The sequence below is a fragment of the Python bivittatus genome, unplaced genomic scaffold (genome assembly GCF_059951505.1).
Source record: "Python bivittatus isolate LINGU-HERP-01145 unplaced genomic scaffold, Pbiv_v1 ctg000560_np1212, whole genome shotgun sequence".
Lineage (NCBI taxonomy): Eukaryota > Metazoa > Chordata > Lepidosauria > Squamata > Pythonidae > Python > Python bivittatus.
The window spans coordinates 958762-977007 of record NW_028277083.1 but is presented as its reverse complement, the minus strand read 5'-3'; the positions used below and the strand labels follow the sequence as shown (position 1 = coordinate 977007).

At 47.6% G+C, this 18246-nt stretch overlaps 1 protein-coding gene across 1 annotated transcript in view; it reads right to left on the bottom strand.

Annotated features, from left to right (window-relative positions):
• Positions 1–9295: 9295 nt before the first annotated feature.
• GRIN2A (glutamate ionotropic receptor NMDA type subunit 2A) overlaps positions 9296–18246 on the bottom strand; it is an 82284-nt gene continuing 73333 nt past the window's right edge. The window contains exon 14 of the mRNA XM_088147907.1: positions 9296–16978. Within this exon, the coding sequence (XP_088004033.1) occupies positions 15200–16978 (1779 nt within the window). The 3' untranslated portion in view covers positions 9296–15199. The remainder of the gene's footprint in view (positions 16979–18246) is intronic.

Here is an 18246-nt window from a genome sequence, read left to right as displayed (position 1 = left end):
TTAGAGGAGAGCAACTAGGCCAGGGCGAGGAGGTTTTTTAGAGTCCCTACGTTGTTTTTCTTTAAAAGTAAGCAAATAAATAAATACAATGTTTTTATTTCTTTGCTCATTTCAAGGATTGATGGCGTTATTGTTAGGGTTTCATTTAAGAAAGTGTTGTCCAAACTTGGCCACTTTAAGATGAGTGGACTTCAACTCCCAGAATTCCCCAGCCAGCATGGCTGGGGAATTCTGGGAGTTGAAGTCCACTCATCTTAAAGTGGCCAAGTTTGGACAACACTGATTTAAGAAGATTTAAACCAAGTTGGAAGAGCAGCCTAGAAAAAATGGAAAGGAATGAATGAATGAATGAATGAATGAATGAATGAAGGAAGGAAGGAAGGAAGGAAGGAAGGAAGGAAGGAAGGAATGAAATGCGTACTTCCCCCTTCTGGCAGAAAGGACCAGAGTCCAGCGCAGGGCTGGCTTCAGGGTGCCCCGTGTGCTGTTGCTTACCTGTAGGCCAGGTACGCTGACCTCCCAGCGCGATCCCTCTCTGCAGCACCTTCAAAAACCCTTCCCGAGCAAGCTTTTCCACAGGGTGCCCTTCTGCGTAGATTCTTTTCTATATTATGGGCGTATAAACAGTTTTGCATTATTTTATCTATGGGACCACAAACACGGAGGAGGAGGTGTGGCCATCTGGAATAAGTTTCAGACTTCTGAGAAAGGCCGGACAGCAGGACAGAATAAATGAGGCTTTCTAAATAATGCTGAGCTACAGGCCGCAGCATCTCTCTCTACTGGGCATGCTAGCTCAGCCTGCTGGGAACTGTAGTTCAGTAACATCTGGAGGGCCACAGGTCTCCACCCCTGTGCATTAAAGGAGAAGAACTGGGAGAAATCTGCTTATGTCAGTAAGAGAGAATTTTATATGGAGTCATACATGATTTTCATGTGAAAGATGGAAAGATTCAGCTGGGTCTCTCTTTCTCTCATTCTCTCTCTCTCTCTCTTTCTCTCTCTCTCTCACACACACACACACACACAGAGTAGCAGTCTTTTTCCTATAAAACCCCACCAGTGAAAATTGGGGGAGGGGGCATGGTCTTTTGACCTTACACTTAGGCAAAAGACTTTATTAAAATCTGCCCTTTAGAAGGGAAGACACCCCATGGCTTGCTTACAAAATGCTCCCCGCCAGACTGAAGGGACAGGATTCCTTACTCACCAGGGCACAAAACAAGCCTTTGTGCTACAGGGAATGGTGGCTCTTGACTGATCTCACAAAGTTAAACGGGGCTGGGTGGGCAGCCCTTGGAGGGGAACCAGCAGAGAAACCCCGGGCTGGGCTGGAGGCACTTCCGGACATTCTGAAACATTCTGGAAGAGAGCAGCTGGGAAGCCATTTCCCCATGACTGACAAGAAAGCGATGTCACCAGGATTTGGACTTGATTTGAAGGAGACTTACTCATTTTTCAGGGAACAAAGACAATCTGGGGAAAAGATCCAACCACTTCGGCAAGAGATAGCTTTGGTTAGACACAACTCTCCATCTGCAAATTGGGAATTTCAGCCTGACCTACCAAACATCTAAGTCTTAAAGTCCGTAAAGACTAGGTAATGTTTGCTTGAAACCTGGGAACTTCTCCCCAGCTTTTAAGATGCAATCCCCAACAGAGGATGGGAAATGGAGCAAAGAAAGAATTTCAAGCCAGAAGTGAACTTGGAGGAGAGCTATTATTTATTTACTCATGTGAGATCGATGTCCTACTCTTTCTCCAGGAGCTCAAGGCAACTTTGGAGAGGTTTCTTCATTTCATCCCCAAGAAACAACCCGGTGGGTAGGGCAAAAAAGAGGGGATGGCCAGCCCAAAGTCACTCTGTGGATTTCCATGGTGGAGGTGGACTTGAATCAGGTCTCTCTGGTCTTAGTTCATCCCCTTCACCATTATAAACATTGACTGGGGGGAGAGGAGCAAGCAGCGATTTTCTTTCTTGATGATCTAGCAGTACACTTTTGAAAGTTTATGTTCTTCTGTAAAAAAATACCAAATTGCTGGATAAATCCTGAAGTAGGTAAACTGAAAGTAGTTTTGTCATCTGCCAAGGCTGAGATTTACAAATCATTTTTTGAAAGCCAGGTCTTGTTATTCCCCCATCAAAAAAGAAAAACTCTCTGACTCCCTTTGAGCAAATTACTTTAACCCTGCCTGTTACTGATGAGACGTTTGATAAGAAGAATATGATTGTGCCTGTCGGAAGATTTAGTTTATATTCTCTCTCTCTAATGTAAAGCTTGGATGTCCTTACTAAGCATGCAGATCTTGAATAGAATCCAAGGACCATGGAAAGAGATTGGCATTCAGTGGAACCAATCCTTGGTTCACTCTGAGCCAAGAGGAGGGAAGCTCTTCCAAAGAGAGGCCCAAGCCCATGGACTTCCCATTTGCCAGTGTTGATGAGAAGTTCTTCATTCTTTAGCTGACCCCTGGAAAATCCCATTGAAATGCCATCATATTAGTTTGGGAATGTCTGCAACTTCCCGTTGCTGTCCTAACATTCCAAGCCCTACATTCCACCCACTTCATGCTGGGATGTTGTTGTCCAGTCAGTTACATTCCTCTCTTCTCTCCAAGCTGACCATCAAGGACATCTGAACATCTACAGAAAGGAGGTGGTCTGCTGAGGTGGGGTGGAGAAAAAGAAAGGAACCAGGTCATAAATAAACTTCTGGTTTTGGCCCTCTGAGAGCAATGGAAGGAAGCATGGACCATTGTCAGGAAAGGTCCATCATCTGGACAAGCCCTGGGTGAACTTCAGGACTGATCCGAGAGGGTGCTGTTCTTAGGTACAAAAGCAGGACCAGGTTTAAAGTCTCACCCCGCCAGGAAGATTTCCATAGGTAGTTCAGAAAAGGTGCCGTGTTATCCCCAAAAGTTAACACTGGCATGATACCATTTTTCCCCTGTTGAGTCAAAATCTCCTAGATGTTTCCCATGAATTTGTCAGAGCCCGGCCTTCTTCCCCATTCTCTTAACCTCCTATGTCTCCCAAACCCCATAATATTTCAATATGTCTCATTATTGTCTTTTTTTCACTGATGGGTTATCGTAATTAATGGCAGTTTTGCAGAGAGATGAAACAGAGATCTAATAGTGATTAATTGCACGTCCTTCCTTAATGCTGGGGCTGAAACCAGTGAAGGGGGGAGTGGAGAACCACAAGGAAAGGAAGATCAGAGAGAAGCAGCTGATATCCTTGAGGGGGACAGCTTGGAAGAAATCCTCCCAGCTTGTTTGCAGGCCAGCAATATGCTGACGTGTTCAATGAGGCCACAACATATTGGAGGGCTTGGTGGAAAGGGTTCTGATGATGAGTTAATCGGAGGACCTCTCTTCTCTGTCCGCCCCCGGCCACGCTCGCTCTGGCAGGAAGGCGGCCATCTGCTCAGCATCCTGGGATTGCTCTCCCTGGCTCAGCCTGGAACTAATTTCCCTTTTTCCTCCTTTTCCTCTCCTTTACAAGCTGCTCAAAGTAGGCTTTTGTCGATGGGAAGGTTTTGTTGGAAACCTTCTCTTACGCCACCTCTTTGGATGCACAGAGTCCATTTTATGAGCAGACGGCAGAGGAACCATCTTGACCCGTGGGTCTGCCCTCAAAGGCAAGTTGGGGGTGGGGATAGAAGTCAAGAGGACATGAAAGCGACGGGCCTCTTTATTTCGGTGGGTGGGCCGGCTAACGAGAGACTGTGGAGGCCACCAAAGCTGACGACGGGCCCCACCGTGTGTCTCTTCCCCAGATACGGCCCTGGAGGGAGGAAATTAAGCCCTCCTGGTAGACCTTTCCTTTGTTCTCTCGGTAGGAATGGTGAAGAGCAGATGTCATTGCTCCTGTTGGACAACTAATTTGTACTGCTCTTTTGTTAGCAGGTTGAAGGCAGCAAAGCTGCAGAAGAGGCTAAAATAAATGGCCTTTCTTTGCCTTCCTGATGGCTCTGGATAAGAGCTGGTGGGAAGAAATGTGTCTCAGCGAGCAGCGGGAAATATCAACCATGGAAAGAGGGACCCAAAGATTTGGACCCCTTCTCTGCTTCTGTGGTGGGCCAGGAATTTAGCTGCCTTCGGGGCCTTGGTGGAGAACGCCACGTAAGCAACCTGCAGCTCCAAGAACAACTTGGAATCCCTTTTTTATTTCCTCCAGAACTTGCTGAAATCTCTGAAAATCAGCACACATTTGCGTGTGCGTGTGTTCTGCCACTGCAGATCAAAGCAAGTCCCAGCCGTTTTGCACTGCGTAAGACAATGAATGCTGGAACCTTTCGCAGTGATGTCCTAATTTTCTATGTTGGAGATTTTTTTTCCTTATAGGATAAGAGATGCCTGAATTGCCTAGTTCAGATATTTGTCTAGCTTATCCCTGGGCAAGTTTGCCGTCTAGAAGCAGGCTAAGCAACAGGAGCGCTTCAGATATCTCTTCCTGGGAGTAAAAATGTCAGCGCATCAACATTTATCTTGCATTTCCCCCAACTTTTCCCATTCAATTTCATGGGAAAGGGTTTTTCTTTTCTCTTCTTTTTTTTTTTGCCCCCCCCCCTTTTTTTCCTTTCAAGGGAAAAGCTGGAGAAGATCTCTCGGTGGGGACAGAAGTTGCTTGTCATTCCTGGAGGGAGGAGTGGGAGGAATGACTTCCACTGGCGGCTCCCAGCCCGCCCCCCTTCCTGGAGATCCGTTCAGCCTCTCCCAGAGAGAGGCAGGGGCTTGGCAGGGGCAGAGGCAGGGGCTGCCACTCACTGAGTTGGGTCCCCAGGATTCCCTCTGTCAGCCCCAGCCGGCCAGCATCAGACATGCGCTGAGCCCCAACATTACGGCTGAGCCAGCCTGTTGGGAAGTAGGAACAGGCAGGCAGGCAGGCTGCGGAGCAATGGAGAGGTGCGGCAGCAAGGAAGGGGGTCAAAAACACCCCCAACAGAAATCAAAAAGTAATTTTCAGGCCCTCTGAGAAAGAAGAAAGCGTGGCGTCTGCTGGAGGGTGCGTTCTGGGAGCGAGGAGGCCAGTTTTTGGCCCAGGGCGAAAAGACGACAAAACCATATTTAGTAAAGAGTCACGCGTGGCCTCGCCACGGCCCCTCCAATCGGCTCCATCACGCAGCTATTCACTCTCGCTGGCGCCTGACGGTCGGTCGGAGCCGCTCTGCCCTTCTCCTCCGGATCTGAGCGGGGCCGGTGTGGCTCTGGGTTAGCAGGGACACCTGGCGGCTTGAATCTCGCAGCCGCAGCTGCTCCAGGTTGTGAGTTTCACGTGAAATGGATTTATGCCCATCTGAACTAATTCAGCAGCTGATGCTCTTTTTGTTAATGTACGAAACAATCTGTCGAAGGCCCGTTGTGAAGTGTTCCAGAAGAGGCCCATGAATCAGGGAGAACGCGGAGCTGAGAGCCTGACAATTACCGGCTCCAATAGAAGAGAATTACAAGACCGCCAAGAACAATGGCAGAAGACACGGGCAGAAGCGGTGTGAGACGCAGAGGCCCGTAGCGGAAAATTGCTTGAGAACTGATTAAACGCCAGCTGAAAATTCTTCCGACTGATCTTATCAGCTCCAATTGAGTGTCGGGCGTTCAGAGAAGGAGCGGGACGAGCATTCAGAAGGCTGGGCAGCTTTCAGTCTGCCTCAGGGTCTGTGCTGGGCTTTCTCAAAGCCACACGTGCGCCAGTAGAAAGCCCTAAATGCATCTTTTTATTTCAGAAGATCAGGCTGTTAGACTCAAAGGTGCGAAAGAGAAAGGCTCCCCAAATTCAGTCACAGCTGTGCCTTTGCCGCACTGCAAGCCATTCATACCGCACATTCCCGTTGATTTGCTCATTGTCTCAATGCCTTGCAACGAACTGCTAGATTAGAAAGGTTCCTTTGATCATGGACCGAACAGGAAAATACCCCAAAACGGATGCAAAGAAAACTTCTCTCTGGGTCAGACTCAACTCCCGGTGACTTCCTGGCCTGCCAGGTTGGTGACAGTTTCCAGCTGCCCTCCAGAGAGCCACTGCAGCTGGAAGCCTTTGTCAGCTGGGGACCCAAGGAGCGCTGTTGCTCAACAGCACACTTCAGATGGTGCGTCGGGCCTCCTCGACAAAGAAAACACCCAGTCTGCAGACTCTGATGCAGGCCAGGTGGGCTGAGTTCTTCTTCAGCTCCCTGACGTGATTTGTGGCACTCCACTGACCGAAACACCGGCTCTGGTGGTGGCCAGCAGGCCAGAGACCTCCGTGCCAGCAGAGAGAAGTGGGCCCATTAAATTCTTTTTGGAACTGCTACTCCGATCACTGATCATTGTTGGGCCATCCCTTCTTCCAGAGGGGCCAACGGCTTCCTCCCTTCAGCTTCTTGGGGAGGGGGGAGAGGTCATTTGGGCCGCCAAGTCCAGCTTGGCTCCAAGCCTCTAATAGATGGCCCAGGACAGGAACATCCTTGCTGGACCTGGCCAGCTCCAACCCCCATTTTATTTCCATTCCAGGTTTCTGATTCCCAAATGACTGCCCCGTTTCTCCTTTCGATTTCCCCAAATATTCTGTTCCAAATCTGCCACAGACAAGGAGCAAAGAAGCCTGTAACTTTCTGTGCGTTGACATGGGGTAATATTCCACTGAACACAATGAAAATGTCTTGGGACTGAACTGCATAGGATTGCAATTCCACTCATTAAAAATAAAATACAATACCATCAAAATGATCACAAAGTTTTCAAATGTTTAATCCTAAACTTCAACTTTTCAGCACCTGGACAGAGAACAGCCTAATTTTAAAAGCCATTTCCCAATTGTGGGAGCCCCATTCGTCCGGCTCTTTTGCCAAATGGTTACTATTTTTATATCTCAAAATATATATAATTCTTCTCACTCGTGATATGTTTAACCCCAAACCTTTCATTAAGGCTCCCAGTGTCAGAAGACAGGATGAAGAAGAAAAACTCCAAAAATGAACATGCCCACCTCCAGAGAATTGTTCTTTTGTGGCTGCCGTAACAAAAGCTTTATTAAATGACCATTTCTATTCTCTCTCTCTCTTTTCCACATATCAGGGCTGTCCAACTTTCACCCTGTTTGACCAGCTTGTCCACTGATCTGGCCCAGCTCCTGGAGGGAAGCAAGCTGATGGCTTCCAACAGAAGCAGATAAAATATGTCCTGCCTGGAATTGCTCTGATTTGTCCTCCATTTCCAGGGATCTGCCAGGATCCAGACTGCTGGAGAATCCACGGAGATCAGGACCCATTTTGGGATTTGTGCTTTACTGCTTTCCCTGTCATTAAAACACAGCAAAAGATAACCCTGGGGCTGAAGCTCCTGCTCCTTTTCAAGATGTGTGTGTTTGTTTAAATATTGCTTCTGAAAGAAACCACAACGGTCTGGGATTAAGCAATACACTAAGCCTAGCAATGTCATTTGCAAACCACAATAATTGGTTTGCACAAACCAAGCCAGAAAACTCGATGCGATTTAGTGTGTTGCATCAACCCAACAAGGAAGGCACCTTTTCCGTGCTGGAGAAGAAATGTAGTTCTTTTCTATCTCTTCTCTGAAAAAGGCTATTTTGGTCAACATGCTGCAGCCAACAGAAAGTGAAATGCTCTGTAGGTCTATTTGGCTTCGTTGGGATCAGTTTGCACTATCAGTTGTGTTAAGTCTCGTTTAGGTGAAAAAGGGTCACTTTTTATATGGACTAGCTGGACATCAGGCAGCATCCACAGAGTTTTTCCCCAGCCCAATGAAGTGCAGAAACAACTGCACTTATCCAAAAGGAGCTTTTCTGGACTTCCTTCTTGTGAATATGGCGGTGAATTATCCCCAGATGTACGAACAACAGCTAATAGCAGGATTTGACGAAAAGGCACCAGATTTCGTGAGCTACAGCTCACTTCATCAGCGCAGCCACGACTCCTCCTGATTTTTTGCTGCCATAGACTAACACAGCTCTCCTCTTACAACAGCAGGATTTGGCTCCATCATCCCTAAATGGGCAGCTCTCTATGGCTCACCAAGTGGTGAGAGCTTCACCCCATTTTCCCCAGGGCTCAGATGGACCTGTTGGAACTATTTGACAGTGAAGAACAATAGCTGGTTCCAGTTATCTTCAGCAGGAGTTGCTGGCTGTGCAATAAAAGTTTTCTACCCTTTCTGGTGAACATCACATGGTCACCCATTTCCCGCTGGTGTGTACAGTTGTGTGGAGAAGTCAACCCCCAACAAACCTTTGATGTGAATATGAACACAGGCTTGTGCATAGCAGGTACATAGCAGCCGCCACCTGCCAGATGTTGCCTTTGGAGGCAAGCTGACACCCCTCCTCCACCCCCTGCCGACTTCAGCTCATCCTGCTTGTGATATTGCAGCCCCCGATGCTGATTGACTCGGCCTCCCTGATGACATGGAAGGTCACACAGCATTTCACACCACCAGAATCCTAAACTGTAGGAATATTTGAATTTCAATTTCTAAGTAGAAAGGGGAAATAGTTAGTTTGACTGGGGTCTAAAAGAATAGCTTTCCGTAAAGAATGGCTGAACATCAGGAAAGCTTAGAGGAGAAAGCTTTTTGGAGGATCATCTGAAAGAAGATAGGAATCAATGGAAGCTGCATTTTATGGACATAGTAGAACAAATCAGCTGTTCCTTGGCTAAAGGCTACTGTTATTTTTTGTGAAATTGTTTTATAATTCATAGTAGTTGATGGCAAACATGGCAGGAGAGTTATCACACAATCTCTGACCGTTCAGAGCTTCTGAAGTTTCTTCTCCCTTTGACCTGTGATCTTTCCTGCCGCTCTCTCGGATCAGCTAAGCTAGTACATTTCTCCAAAGCACACAGCCAACGCTGCAGCCCATCCCTGCCTGAGGCATCTCTGCTGCCAAAGTCCTTTGGCCCTTGTGTTATTGATTTCTCAGCACTCCTCCGAAGCCTGCGAACTGGAAAATACCTTTTCAGGGCTCGTGGGGATAGACCCAAGGCTTTCAGGACCCACACCTCCCTAATTTTATAGGCTAGCTCACACATACCTTACATGCTTAGGCTCTCCAGATGTTCGCCCTTGCAACTCTGGTGAACAAGTCAAGGTAGAGCTTCGACAGGATGGAGAAGCAATGGGAAGAGGACATTCAGGTTGGCTCAGCCCACCACCCAGAACCACTTAGTGCTGCTTATCCGGCATTCTCAGGCAGTGGTGGACTCAAGCGATAAATACAGAATGAGAAAGCCACAAAGAAGGACCACAATGAGAGAGGTCTCCTCCCCTCCCCCCTTATTTTCATATCAACTGGCAGAAATCATCTTTATTAGAAAAATGAAATTTTCACGTATTTACATTTTGTACATTTTGTTATACTTGGCACGTGTTTTCTCCGACAGGTATACACATTTCAACCTAGGCAAACACTCAGCTCCATCACTCCCTTAGCATCTTTCTCTCGTTCTCTCCCTCTCTCCCTCTCTTCATTATAGTTAACAAAAATGAAAAATACAATACAATTTGAAGACAATAGTAGTAATTATATACTTTTTTCTATCAACAAAAGTTTAAAGCAAACATTTGTGGGTTTGTTTTTGTAGATATGTCTGAAAATATTATTTATACAGTATTAAGTGCTTAGTCATGCATTTGGGTTTAAATATGCAGATGAAGATAAAACTGCTGTTGAGTGTACAGAACAGAGAAACAAACAGACAAAAAATGTTCCTGAATCCTGTATCTGTTTTAGACCAGCAGATCCAACTGTCAATGTCAGATTTTAAAGGTGTCTGTAAGCGTGGACGGACATACGGTTCATTCGTGACCCTTTGAGTGTTTTAAAATGGTTGAGTTTTAAAACCTGTAACTGTTGCTTTGTGTGCTGAAAATGCTTATGATCCATTTCTGATAGCCAACTCACACAATGTATGTTAGTTGCTGGATGACATCAATACCAGGTATTGACTTCTACAAGTAATGGATCATTCTAGGTGGACCTCCAGGAATAGGACTGCCATATCAATTCAAGCTTTTAGCAGAGTCCAGTAAAGACTTCCTTGTATATTTAAACACCTACGTTGGTGTGCATGGACATCTAAAATGCATAATACATGAATGCAACAAGCAGGTGCTTGGATACATGAATATCATACAAGGATGCTCACCAGGAGATGTGTCTGCTCACTGCTTCCTTTGAACAAGCTGTATGACGAGCACCTCCAGAAGTACTGAGAAAGATTACAATGGGCTCCAAAGGACAAAAATGCATTAGAACCTATGGCTCTGAAGAGATCAAAACAGAACAAGTCATAGCTGCACATAGGATTGAGTCTTCGTGTCTATTTAATACAATTTATAGGGTGTGTAGGATAGAATCACAAGATCGCTCAATAGGTCAGCTTGTATGTCATAGGGATGAACTGGTTATTCATGAGTGTATCAAATCAGTAGGGCACCTCCTGGAAGATCCCACTTGATCGATGCAAAAGAGATAGCCCAGAAGTCTGCATTCTTCATATATTAACAATAGAAAATAATGAAGCATGGAAATTGTTGTAACATGGTGTTGTCTTAAATTGATTCAACCGTAAGTTCATACATGAAATGGTGAATTGACCAGCTTCCCATTCAGTTCATGATCTGGTTTTTCACCATCATACACACTGTGCAAATTGTATTCAGAAATGGCAAACTCTTTTGCAACCTCCCCAGCCTCAGCCCCCCAAAGATGTGCTGGGAGCTGACTCCTGATATTTTTGGAGCTCCAGGCCTCACATCTGGAAGGGGCCCAGCTAAGGAAGAGAGCTTGATAGACACTGATGTCTGGCATTGAGATCACTCTTAATCATACTTTGAATGCATTTAGCAATACACTTATAACCAACAGTTTTGGGTGTGAAGGGTTAGGCTACTCTATCTAGGGGATGCTTTTCTCCTTCGGAGGGGGGTGGGGGTCACATTTTAGGGTCTCAATTTACTCCCTAACTTGAGCCTGCATTCATTTGCGAATGGAGTATTGAGAAATTAACAGTCACACACACTTCACCCAGATCCTCTCTTTTTGAAAAAAAAAGAATTATGCGCACTTCTCACTCCACCTGAAAATGCTCCATTTATCGGTTAGCTAGCTAGAGATTTCTCTGCCCATGTAGAGTGATGTACCAATTTGACACCCAAACACTTTAACCTCTGAGGAATCATTCTCTCAAGGATGCAACAGTAAACAGCTCTAGAAAGGAGGTCGGGGGGGGAAGATATTACAACTAGCTAACGGAAGATTTATTGGATTTTCAAAACGTGAATGCTTCGCTGGTATCTGAGCCAACCGGCTGTTTTTTCAGCGGTGCAATGTAGGAGCTGGGGAGCGGTTTTTATTTTTGAGACAATCCACTAGGGAGTTCTCTTTTAAAAGACCTGTTCACTGCAGATTCGGGGCCAAGGAGATCCTGGCACCCATGAACGTTTTGGAGATTTAGACAGAAACGTTCAGCAGTTAAACCGTGAAGATTCCACCTACTTTCCGCCCTGTGCCCTGCACTGATCCTTTTTTAAGAACTGGAATTTATGCTGCACACACAGCTACAGCCTCCGCCAGGTACGAGGCCACCTGGAAGCAGTTCTGCAAGGCTTTAGATGGCCTGGGGGGGGGGCGTGATGATGGCCTGAAACGATGGAGCCCGGGCCGCTCTGCACAGAGCAAGAGGCTGGAGAACGGTGGCAGGTTGAACCAGACCCTCAGTCTGCCTCACCTGAGAGCGCTGCCCCATTTCTCCCGCTCCCCAACAGAGAAGAACAAATGTAAACATGGCTATCTGGAAGTGCCGTCGTTTCGGTACGAAAACTGCGGCTCCCCATCCTTCCATTTCCTTATTTCAACCCTGAGATGATCTATCGGACTCTACAGAATAACGTTCTTCAACTAAATGCTGGCCTTCTTGGAGGAGAAAGCCAGCGGAAGGCCACATTTCCAGGAGGACCAACCGATTCTCGTGGACCAAGCGGTCAGCACGTGACCAGAGGCTGCCTGCCAGCGCGAGGCTCCTTGCTGCCTCTCTCTGACAGCAGAGGGCAGAAAGCTGGGCACTGCGTGCCACTTGCCTCTTCACCAAGGGCGCTAAATAGCAGCGGATTGGGACCCTTCCCTGGCGGTTCTCATTCAGGCCGTGGAACCAGGCCTCGCCCCTCTTCTCTGCTTCAGGCCTCAAGCTTTTGCACGTGCCCCACATTCACCATCCTCATCTCAAGCTGTAGCAGGATGGGAAATGAATGCCTGAAACCTTTAAATTTTGTTCATGTTTCTCTTCATTCTTTTTATGTTGAACTGACGTGTACTCACAGTGCAGATTGTATACTGTTGCCTTGAATGCAAGTGTGTAAAACAATCCACAGACCAAACCTGGAGTGTGTCCCTATTTTAGGAAGACTTGGCTGATGTTCTCCTTGCTATTCCAAGGTTACTAATTTATGTAAGTCAGGTGCATATATTAAATATTTAAGATGAACGTGTTTAGAGAAGTCAACAAAAGGTTTCAAACATACAGACGGATATCCATGATATTTCTAGAAACAAAGTAAGTCCTCATTACAGAGATGCTCCCAAGCTATTGGCAGATGAGACACTCTTTTCCCAGTGAAGTCCCTTCGATACATATGGCTGTTGGTGTTGAACATTAAGAAGAGGGCATGGTTAGTCAGGGTGGGACTGTTCCAGCTTCATAAACATTATAAGCTGAAGCTGGGGTGAGTGTGTGTTTTGAATCAAGGTGAGGAGACAAGAAGAAGATAGATGCGATTAAGCCCTGAGATACCACCATTGAGACACAAACTTTAGGAACTGAGTTGGATTCTGAGGTCTACAAGCTATGCAGATGTATCTGCCCTCTACACCGAGACTGAAAAATGCTCTCCTTCCACAAGTATGAAGACCTTCTAGCTGTGAAGTTGGGCAGTGAAGTTTCTACACAATATTTTTGCTACAGAATGATCTGTGAAACAGAACAAAAGCAATGGGGCGCAGAAACCAACATCTTACAGGTCCAGTGCCTTGGGCCTATGAGGATTCCAGCACTTTTTCTTTTTTCTTTTGGTTTCTGCTCCAAATGTGTCTCTCCAGAGAAAGGAGAGGAACCTAGGCTGTATTCAGACATAACAAGGTTGGCCTTGCAGGGGGCGGGCAGTATTGGGCGACAGCTTCATGTTGAAGCAACCACGTCTGTAAGCTCCTTAGGCAGACATTCCAAATCTTCCTCTATTCTGAACAGCACTCCAAGCCACCCAGTCCCTGATCACCCTGTTTTTAATTGCAGACATGAAGGTAACCTGGTCTTCCAACACAGGGAAGCATTATTCCCCTTAGACTCTGTTGACAGTATTGGGATTCACCCTTATCACTCCCCAAGCCCACAAGATGCCTTCCCATAACATCAGCCTTGGTGGGGTTCCTATCAAGGTCTGCCCTCAAAGTGCAAAATGCCCATCCTTTCCGAAACTGGCGCAAAACGGCATGACTTCTGCTGTAAGAAGACAATCTCCCTCTTGCTTAAGGAGTCACAGAACCCAATACAGCAACTGGGAAAAGGCTACCTTGAGTCTCTTTGTGTGATGGCCATCATGGCCAGCACCCACCGTCGCAGAAGCTTCCCCCGAACACCAGCCAGCCCTGTTCTTCCATTCCATTCCACTGCCCTGATCCTGTGCCCGCTGATGCAGCTTCACACAGAGAATCAGACCGGGCAAAGGTTTTCCTATTACTTGTTTTCCTTGCCAAGCAAAGTCCTGTACCTACTGTGTAACACAAAACATACAGGATCAGTGAGAAAGAAGTTGGGCATGGATTAAAAAGGGGGGCTGAAATGTGCAAACCAACGCTTAAGCATCAAAAGAATGAGTCGTCTAAACCAACAGGGATGTTCTCACGTGCTTATTTTTGGGGTGCACCCAGTTGGGTCTGCTTTGGCAATAATCACGAATGAAAGCCCCAGCCTTCCGGACCCACCGCTGAGATCGTCTCCGCAGGGCCGTTTAAGGAGCAGAGACCCTCCAGCATCTGAGGCTGGCGGGTAACTGGGCATTATCTGGGCTTCTGGATACTCAGACCCAGTGCCTCCTTCAGAGCGGCAGCTGGTCCAGAAACCCCCGACAGCCTCTCCCCGGGTCAGCAGGCCACCCACCGGCCTGGAGCTGCGCTAGCTGGTCTCTCGGCTGGCTCAGATGGGAGCAGGAAAGAGTCCGTGGCCCTCTTTTCCCGAGACAAGCCCCCCGCCCCCCGGGCTGAAGGCCCAGCGCGGAGCTGCTCTCTGAGGAGCAGACGACCTGCCTCGGCAATTACGCCACTTCCATCCCTGCAATGAGATCTGGCAGACAAGGAGTCCGCGGTGCATTGCAGCCTGGCCTCTGCAAGGCAGATAAAGACGAAGACAATATTGTTTCCGTTCACGGGCCCTGAGGATTTTTTTTTTAATTTTTTTTTTTGCTCTCTTTTGACTATGTTTAAAAATAAATATGAGGTCAAATCATAAAGCTATAGCGATATATAGTTGTTTGTTTTGTTTAAAAAAAGACTATCTTCCTAATCTCTTTGACAAGTCTTACCACGGTAAGTGTGCAAACGCATTCTTAACTTGCTTTTTGTTTTGTTTAGTTTTTGTTCTGTGTCAAAGTACATGCATACCATATTGCTTATTCTCTATTAAAAAATAAAATTTGGGAGGACAAAATTACACGGGCGAAAGTGCTAGAAGGACGGAGTTCGACAGACAGGGCAAAATAACCAGCCTGATACAAAAATAACATAGTTGCCAACACGGGTCACGGCTTTCCCAAACCTTCAACCTGGTGGCCGTTTTTGTCCTGCTTTAAACCATCCCTGGGGGCGAATCTGCTCTACAGATTGACCTTCATTTGCATGGCTACTCCTCTGGGTCAAGAACTAGAACTCTACTGGGGAGGCGAGGGGTTTTTCGCCGAACTTCAATTCGCGAGGGGCTCGCGGGGAAGACGGATCGTTTGGTCCGCGCAGAGGCCCTTGGGGAGGGGGCTGTCCCTCCCCAAGGCCTCGTCCTGCTCCTCCTTCTCCCGGGTGGAACTGAGCGCGTGGGAATATGATCTACGGAAGGCAACTGGACATTCCCCCCTCCAATGCTCTGCTAAGGAACATCCTCCTTGGCCCCTGAGGTGCTGGCAACTATGTTCCCCAGAGATCAACGTGCGAGTGGAAAAGTTACACGTCTGATTCCAGGCTAGGCATCTTCTTATACACGCGTCTATTGCTGCAGGAATTTAACCCTCTAGGAGCCGAGCACACGCTATTCTGATCGGCAACGTAAGGCATCCCGTGCTCCGAAACACACACGTCGTTGTGGACCCGACCATCTCTGGAACAGTACGAGGCAGTCGATTTTATCGATGACCTGGAGAAACTATCGTAGGCCGACTGTCTGTGCGGGCCCGTGGGACTCGGCGCCCGGACCAGGTGCTGGTCGTCGCAATAAGAGTGCAGAAAAGGGTTCTCTGCCGAGCACTCGAGATACAGGGACTTGATCCTCTTACCGTCGTCCAACGTGCGCGTGAAGAGCGGGAGCTTGCCGCTCGAGTGTTTGCTCGGGGGAGCCCTGAACAGAGTGGCGTAAGGACCCCCTTCCAGCAGTCTCTCCTTCTCTTTCAGGCTGATGCTGCGGGCCGGCCTCCCCCCGTTGCCTTCCCGATGCTTACTGAAAATGTTGTCGAAAGAACGCTGCCTGCTGATCTGCGGCTTGCTCTTCCGGGGCGGCTGGGTCTTGCTCTCCTGGGCCCAGTCCTGCTGGCACGCTTCTTCCCGGGGCCCGGCGTCAGCAGGGCTCTGCAGCATCTGCCCCTCCTCGATGTCATAGAGACTGCCCATTCGCACGCAGGCCCCGCACCGGTAGGGTGACCGGCTCAAATAGTGCCCCGCGTAGCTGGGCAGGCTGGTCAGGCAGCTCCGGCAGTGGGTGGCCTTCTGCCGGTATCGCTCGTTGGCTTCTCCGTAGGCGACGTTCTTGTCTTTCGAGCCGTAGGGCTTTGCGTAGAGCTTGTACTGCCCGTTACTTGGAAGACTCTCCTTGTTTGGCATGGGAATCTGATTGCTTTGCTCAGGCACCCGGTAGTTGTCGTTGCGGTCCTGATAGAGGTTGGGAAACTCGCCCGCCGACTCGGGGAGGATGATGTTCTCCACATACTCAGGGGGAACATCTAGATGGAAACTGTGCTGTTTGTCTGCCTCAATGATGTAAATTTTGTCCCGGGGCAAAGACTGTTTGCTCTTCAGATAGGTCAGCTCGACCTCGCTGCAATCCTTTGGATATTTTGACGCAGGCCGTTTCTTAACGTTGTCCTTGGACTTGAGGGATTTGCTGTTACTCTCTCCCTCTGCGTGGCCGGTGGCTCTGCTCGAAGAATCTGAGATGTCCGAGTGAACGTCTTCGGGGAGGTACCGGGGGCCTTTCAAGGAATGCCGCCGGCTTCCCCCCGTGCCGTTGTCCCTCTGAGAGCTGTGACTCTGCCGGAGGGACTCTTGGCGCAGCGATTCAAGCGACTTCCTCCACAGCTGCCTCGGGCGCGAGTTCTCCTTGGCCTCTGTGGCCACGGCCACCTCCACTGTGTTCGGGTTAGACTCGTGGAGCGTGAGCGGGTGTGGCCCTTGGAAGACATAGTTGTTGAGATTGTCTTGGTGGCGGTTACCAGCGAAGGTCTGCAGCTCACTCGTGTTGTCACTGAAAACATTCTCCTTGGGGGTAAGAGGGCGGCTGTTGTCCGAGAAGATGAAACTCCCCTTATCCATCATCAGGTCCATCATCAAAGATCCCCGGCGGATGAACTCAGCTGCTCTTTGCGGGGAACTGATCCGCCCAGGGTTCACATTGGTCATGTTTTTGGCCGTCTGCAAAAGCTTCAACATGTTGCTCTGAGAACTTGTCAGAGTGAAGTGGGGAGACTTTTTCTTCTCCTCAATGTGGACTCCATGAATGCAACTGTAAATACCCTGCAGAGGAAGCAACAAAAAAACAGATTGTGGGTCAAGTCCCCAATTCTTTGAGGGAATTAAGGGCAAACACTTCATACATGGCATCGTTGGGAGCATCACATTAATTTCATGCGCAGTCTGGAGTTTTAATAGCACGAGGAAGAACGGTATTTGTATAAGCTGGGTAGAGAATTTTTATTATGGGGAGGACTCAACCTAGAATAAACTGACTCTTCACAATGACCATCCACCAAGACAGTGGTGGAAATCAAGTACCATTAGATGAAGAGTCCAAAAGGTAAGATGGAAAGATAGATCTGTTACACCATACTGTCCGTCTTCAAGAACTTCTGAGTAGTAACACTCAGTACAGACTCAGAAGTAACTAACTACATAACTACAACTGCTGCTCCTAACTAACCATGGGGGTTTCTGGGCAGTTTGTGAGCTTGGCCACCACTCGCATCAGAGAGCCAGGCTGAGCAGGCGGGATGAATCCAGAAAGCCACTCGCCATGCAGGTGCTGGCTGCGTCCTAAGATGTTCTTCAAAGCATCAGAAAAGGGGTATTCTGTCTGAGTGATACAATTCTTGAAGTCTTCCTTCCTTGTTCTCAGATAATTAGGTCTATAGCTCAGTAGTTCCATCCAATTATTTCTGTATAATTTTGACAAGAACAGAACTGCAGAGTCAATTAGCTAATTAAAGAACACCAACCCGACCACCACTGCAAAGTTTAAGCCGATTTACAACTTGCATTTAAATAAACTTATTTGGAAATAAAAATCCACTGGTGACAGTATTAAAAACAAAAATAAAAAAACCAACAACTGGTTTGAATTCTCATGGACAAGCAACTTCATTTAGAGTGCTAATTACAGTTACTGAAGCAGCCTAATTAATTGGGAAGATGTGCCCAAGATGTTCTGCTACTGAATTCATGAACATTCAAGACAAACTAGATTCTGGAATAGAATGGGGGCTACTGTGGGCCTCTATAAGGCTCTTCCCTTGTAATCTTCTCCCTCCTCTCCCAACACCCCGATGGCTGAGACACCTCCCAGATTGGTCTTTTTCAGTTTTTTTGTGGAACGCCCCAAAAAAGGTCCTGCCTGCTCCTGTTGTGCTGATTTCTCTATTTTCCAGAATCACTTGAACCTGGTAGGGATGAGCTTGCTCAACGTCCTTGCTCCATATTCTTCAACAACCACCCAGAGTGGCTGGGAGCGGGTGCCATATAAATTATCATCATCATCATCGTCTTCACCATCTGGAGTAGAGAAGCCC